The sequence below is a fragment of the Dendrobates tinctorius genome, unplaced genomic scaffold (assembly GCF_039654945.1).
Source record: "Dendrobates tinctorius isolate UK_male_01 unplaced genomic scaffold, ASM3965494v1 ptg000089l, whole genome shotgun sequence".
NCBI lineage: Eukaryota > Metazoa > Chordata > Amphibia > Anura > Dendrobatidae > Dendrobates > Dendrobates tinctorius.
In genome coordinates this window covers 3,613,849-3,619,911 of record NW_027361757.1, presented here as the reverse complement: position 1 = coordinate 3,619,911, position 6,063 = coordinate 3,613,849, and the positions used below count along the sequence as shown (strand labels likewise).

At 43.8% G+C, this 6,063-nt stretch overlaps 1 protein-coding gene across 1 annotated transcript; it reads left to right on the top strand.

The window, feature by feature from the left end:
- The first annotated feature begins 634 nt into the window (after positions 1-634).
- LOC141098188 (uncharacterized) lies at positions 635-3,793 on the top strand. The gene is made up of 4 exons (XM_073585774.1): positions 635-765; positions 847-1,051; positions 1,804-2,324; positions 2,430-3,793. The coding sequence occupies exons 3-4, from the start codon at positions 2,194-2,196 to the stop codon at positions 3,733-3,735; spliced, it is 1,437 nt and encodes a 478-aa protein (XP_073441875.1). The 5' UTR covers positions 635-765; positions 847-1,051; positions 1,804-2,193; the 3' UTR covers positions 3,736-3,793.
- The last annotated feature ends 2,270 nt before the right edge of the window (positions 3,794-6,063 follow it).

Sequence of the window (6,063 nt, the reverse complement as noted above, 5' to 3'; positions counted from 1 at the left end):
CAATTGTTCTTTCTTTAACACATTCTTACAAAATTTGTTGTTTTTGCTGCCTTTTTTAAATTGTTTTTTAAAGGCTTGTGCTACCATTGATATTGCAAATAGTTCTCCCTCAAATTAGCACAGAAAGGCAGCAGATATTCTACCGATTTTGTACAACTATGGAATATAATAAGTAAAAATATCAGATCAAACATGGAAGACCAATGGGAAAAGACAGTAATTTAAAGGGAATCTGACAGCAGGATTTCACCCCCAAAGTATTTATATACCCATATAGCACTTTAAAAGTCAAGTCCAGAAATACCTTTACGGCTGGTTTCACATTAGCGCTTTTGTGCGCAGCGCATCGTGCGCACCCGTGCGCATGTGCACTGCGCACCTATACTTAACATGACGTGCGCATGGTTTTGCGCATACTTGCGCTTTCGTGCGCATGCGGTTTTTTGTCTTTTGCGCCAGGCGCGCCAGACGCAACATGTTGCATTTTTGGTTCCGCCCTGTCTCGTTAAAAAAACGCATGCGCACGCTTGCGCACGGAATGCGCAAAAACTCCACATTGGAGCCTATGGGAGCGCATACGTGCGCATGGTCTTGCGCACGCTTGCGTTTTTATGCACATGCGTTTTTAAGATAAACACGACTGAAATGTGGTCTAGACAGTAAAAAAAAAAATTAAACCAAGGTGATAAAATGGTGTGGGCACTGGGATTCCACAATACTTTAAGGATTGCTCACGAGTGGACACACAGCACAAGCTGCACCAATGTAAGTATGAAAAACCTAATGTCTGGCTGAAATTTCAATACATTTCTATAGTACTTATGTCTCTTTTTTTTTTTATTGCAGCATGTCTTCATCTGGTGAGGAATATGTCCCCGGGACAGGGCAAGAGGCAGAAGAAGTGAGTACCATGCTTCCGTATGGATTGGAAAAAATAAACACATGTGGTTAATTTTTTTGGTTTAATTTTCAGACCTCATCCTCCATCACGCCACCACCACCGGAGGAACGGCAGGAGCAGCAAGGCCAAGTGCGGGCGGGAAGACGTGATGTAAGTACAGACGGACTGTTTTTTTTTTTTTACTTATTTTCTAGGCTGGTTTATTTTTTTTTTTTTGGTATTTTTTAAAGTTTTTTTTTTTAATTTTCATGGTTGTTTTTTTCGATGTTTGTTGCTTTTTTTTGCATTTATTTTCATTTAAAACAAAAAATTTTTTCATGGCTTGTGTATCAATATCTAAAGCTCAAAGTGTGTATGTGTGTATGTGTATATGTGTGTGTGTGTGTATGTTTGTTTGTTTCGGTATATGGGCACGGGACTATGGGATGGCGGATATGTATGATGGTATATGAGCACGGGACTATGGGATGGAGGATATATATGATGGGTATATGGGCATGGGACTATGGGATGGAGGATATGTATGATGGTATATGGGCACGGGACTATGGGATGGAGGATATGTATGACGGGTATATGGGCACAGGACTATGGGATGGCGAATATGTATGATGGGTATATGGGCACAGGACTATGGGATGGCGAATATGTATGATGGGTATATGGGCACAGGACTATGGGATGGCGAATATGTATGATGGGTATATGGGCACAGGACTATGGGATGGAGGATATGTATGATGGTATATGGGCACGGGACTATGGGATGGAGGATAATTATAATTTTCTATAACTAACCACAGTTAGTTACTATGCCCGGGCAGTGCCGGGCTCTTCAGCTAGTTTTCGAGATTTTTTATTTTAAAATCTTTCAAAGATTAATGTTTGTCTTTCTTTTCTAGGCTCCACAGCGGGAGGAGGACCTCGCCCTGGACAACGACGAGCTCATCCGTCTAGTCCAGGAGCGAGTCCCGTTGTGGGACACCTGTCACCAACTGCACTCGGACAACGTGGGGATCCGGCGGCTCTGGAACGAGGTGGCCGCATCGCTGATGGATGGCTGGGACAACGCCTCTCCCCGGGTCCGCAAGGATTTTCGTAAGTATTTAAATGCAGTGTGATGCAGCAGTGATCTTGGCCGGGATCACCCAACTGTGTGTGATGCTATTAACTCCATGGAGTTTCTATCATCACACACAGTTGGATGATCACAGCCTCCAGTGCATAGTCTTACTTTTTTTCTTTTTTTTTTTTCCACCACAGTGAACAAAGTCAGAACCCGTTGGTGCTCGATGAAGGACCGCTTCAACAGGGATATCCGTCAGGAGAATCAGGTTCGCAGTGGTGCTGCGGCAAGGACCGGCACGAAGTACAGATACCATCGTGCCTTGGCATTTTTAAGACCGGTCCTTGCCTCCCGAACGTAAGTATTTTCTAGTTGTATTGTGTTTTATTCTGTGCTTTTCTATTCCACAGGAGTTGGCGATTGTTAATTTATGGTAGTAATTTCTTTCTTTTCTTTTCACAGCACCTGGAGCAGCACCCTGCAACCTGGGCCCGAAGCGGTCCTTCATCAAGCTGCCCCAGACCCCTCCCAGCCATCCATCAGCGAGGAAGCACCTTGCAGGTCTGCACCACAGTCATCTGGAGACCAGGAAGCTGGTCGCTCAGGTGTTCCCCTGTCCCAGGTCTCTGCCACTGGTTTTGCGGGCACTTCCCGCCAGCAGCGGCAGAGGACCTCGGACAGGCCTCTCATGCCCGAGTTCGTTGAATTGAGCTCGGTCTTTCAGAGTAGCCTCAAGGCACTCTCCGATAGACTTGAGAGTGGTTTCCTCCTTTTGGACCAACGCTACAAGTCTATCGAGGGTCGCCTTGAGCGCCTGGAAGTCGACCTCGCCAGACCAGCGCATCATTTTTATACCCAAATAGCTCGGGACACGGCGGAACACCTTACCCCTGACCTCCAGTTGACTGTCATGCAGGCCTGCAACAATGCTTTTATGCAGGCTATGCAGCAGAGTAGGATTATGCAGCAGTCAGCGGTGGCATTTCCACCGGTGCCACCCCTGACTCGTTTTACAGCATTACCTACTTCTGCTGCATATCACTGCACAGCCACCACACTTCCAAGCCTCGCCGGACACCAATATACCGCCCCAAGTCCGAGTGCAGCTGGACACTTACCCGCCAACACCATGCCAAGCGCTGCTCCTGCCTGGCCCACCACTGCTGCCGCCACCACCACTGGATGGCCCGTCGTCACCACCCCTGCCTGTAGCGCCGCCACCACCACCACCAGCGGGAGGACCACCCCGGTATGGACCGCCACAGCCACCACGCCTGCATGGACCGCCACCACCACCAGCACCACCACCTCGGAGCAGCATCAGCTGGGGGACCCGCATTCAATATTTACGGCCCCTGCCAGGACATCCACCACCACCAGCATGCCACAGCAGGTACAAGATCCTGGCAGGCGGTCCACAAGCGCCAGGCAGTCCCCCAGCTCCAGCCAGTCCACAGCCTCCAGGCGTTCCAGAGGCTCAAGGCGGTCCAGAGGCTCAAGGCGGTCCAGAGGCTCAAGGTGGTCCCCGAGGTCTAGCCAGTCCTCAGGCTCTAGCGAGGACAGGAGCAAGACGACGGGCCACCGTCATAAAAAAACAAAGAGGAGGACTCTTACCCTCCCTCCTCCCTCACCTCCCACTTCACAACTTTCCTTGCCTCGGCTCCCTTCCCCCACTTCTTTGGTTCCTCCTTCCCCTAGAACCCCTTACTCCACCCAAAGCCGTTCCTCATCCCTCCACACCCCCCAGTTTCCACCAACTAAAAAATAAGTAAAATAAATGTTATATTTTTATTTCAAAATAATGTTTGGTTATTGTGTCTTTCGCCGCCTGCACACACTGCGCAGTACACTATGGTTTGTTTTTCTTTAGTTTATACCGGATGGTCAGCCATCCAACTCTGAAAGGGATACTATATTTCATTTTTTTTTTATATATATATATATATATATATATATATATATATATATAAAAAATGAAATATAGTATCCCTTTCAGAGTTGGATGGCTGACCATCCGGTATAAAGTAAAGAAAGGGAAACCACCAAAAAAAATAAATAAATTATATATATATATATATATATATATATAAATTTATATATATAAATATATAAATATATATATATATATATATATAAATATATAAATATATATATATATAAATATATATATATATATATATAAATATATATATATATATATTTTTATATATTTATTTATATATTTATATATATAAATATATATATATTTATATAAATATATATATATATTTATATAAATATATATATATATATTTATATAAATATATATATATAAATATATATATATTTATATATATATATATATATATATAAATATATATATATATGTATATATAAATATATATATATATATATATATATATATTTTTTTTTATGGTGGTTTCCCTTTCTTCACTTTAACCTGGGCAGGTGAGTAGTGGAGTTTATTAAGACACAGTACACTGGGTACAGGTATAAAAAACCATGTATTTTATTTTTAACAAACAACAAAACTATTAAACCATTTGATCCTGCCATGCTACTCGACCAACATCGGATAAAAAGAAGTCCGCAAATTGGTCCCTCATTTGGGCAACTTCGACTGAGGACCGAAGAGGATGCTGAGTAAAATCTGGCAAAGGGTTGGCAGCAGGCTCATCCATGTCAAAGTTCGGCCGCTCCTTTGCCATAACAAAATTGTGCAGAACCACGCATGCCTTCACCACCTCATCCACTGTTTCCATTTTGAGATTGATGGCGGTGCTGAGAATTCACCATCTGGACACTAGAATGCCAAAGGCGCACTCTACAGTTCTGCGAGCCCTCGTAAGCCTGTAGTTGAAAATTTTCTTGCGGTGGTCCAAGTCACGGCTGGAGTACGGCTTCAGCAGGTTTGGGCACATCTGAAATGCCTCATCCCCAACCACTACAAATGGCAGTGGTGGAGTTTGGGTTTGGGGAAGAGGCCGTGCCAGTGGAAAATTGAAATGGTTGCCGTACAACCTCCAGCCCATATCAGAGTTCTTAAAAGTCTGTGAATCGTTGCCCCGTCCGAATGCCCCTATGTCCACCGCCACAAACCGGCAGTCTGCATCCGCAATGGCCATTAGGACTGTGGAAAAGTACTTCTTGTAGTTGTAGTACTCGGAGCCACTTCTTGCGGGTTTTGTGATGCGGATGTGCTTCCCGTCCACCGCTCCTAGGCAGTTCGGGAAATTGCAGACTGCCCAGAATTTCTCTGATATTTGAAGCCACTTTTCGGCAGTGGGCAATGGCAGAAACTCCGGACACAGAACATCCCACAGAGCCCTGCAGGTGTCGGCAACAATCCCGGATAAAGTAGAGATTCCCAGCCGGTACTGGAAATGCAGGGATGAAAGACTCTCTCCAGTTGCCAGGAACCTGCCAAACATAAAAAGAAAAAATAATTATATTTCTGTCTTGGGTATTACTAAAAACACTGAAAATAAAAAAGTACATGGCCTAACTATTTTGCATGTTTTTTTAATACAACATAGCAAAAAAACATTTTATAAAGGCTTGGGATTAGTACATGCCAGAAGAAAAACCATTATGCAAAAAAGCAATTTCCCAAAAATAATGTTAAAATTCAATAGCCAAAAAAACCCTAATTTTTTGGATAAAAAAAAAAAATGGGATTAGTACATGACAGAAGAAAAACCATTATGCAAAAAAGCAATTTCCCAAAAATAATGTTAAAATTCAATAGCCAAAAAAAAACCTAATTTTTGGGACCAAAAAAAAAAAATGGAAAAAGCCAAAAAAATTATGCAAACATAACAACATACATACCGTAAGGTGACAAGGAGCCTTTCTTCGGGAGGAATGGCACGCCGGAGCTGAGTGTCCCGTCTCCGGATGTTTCCTTCAACCATACCCAGCAAGTCAAGGAAGCTTTCCTGGGACATCCGTGTATAGTCAGCAAATTTCTCCGGGTTTTCCTGTAGCTCGCTGTACAGCGTGTGATATGCTCCACGGCTTGCCCGGAGTTCGATGATTGGATGCCTCCAAAACCGACGCCGCTGCCGTCTCTGCTGTCTCTCCCTCTCCCTTTCTT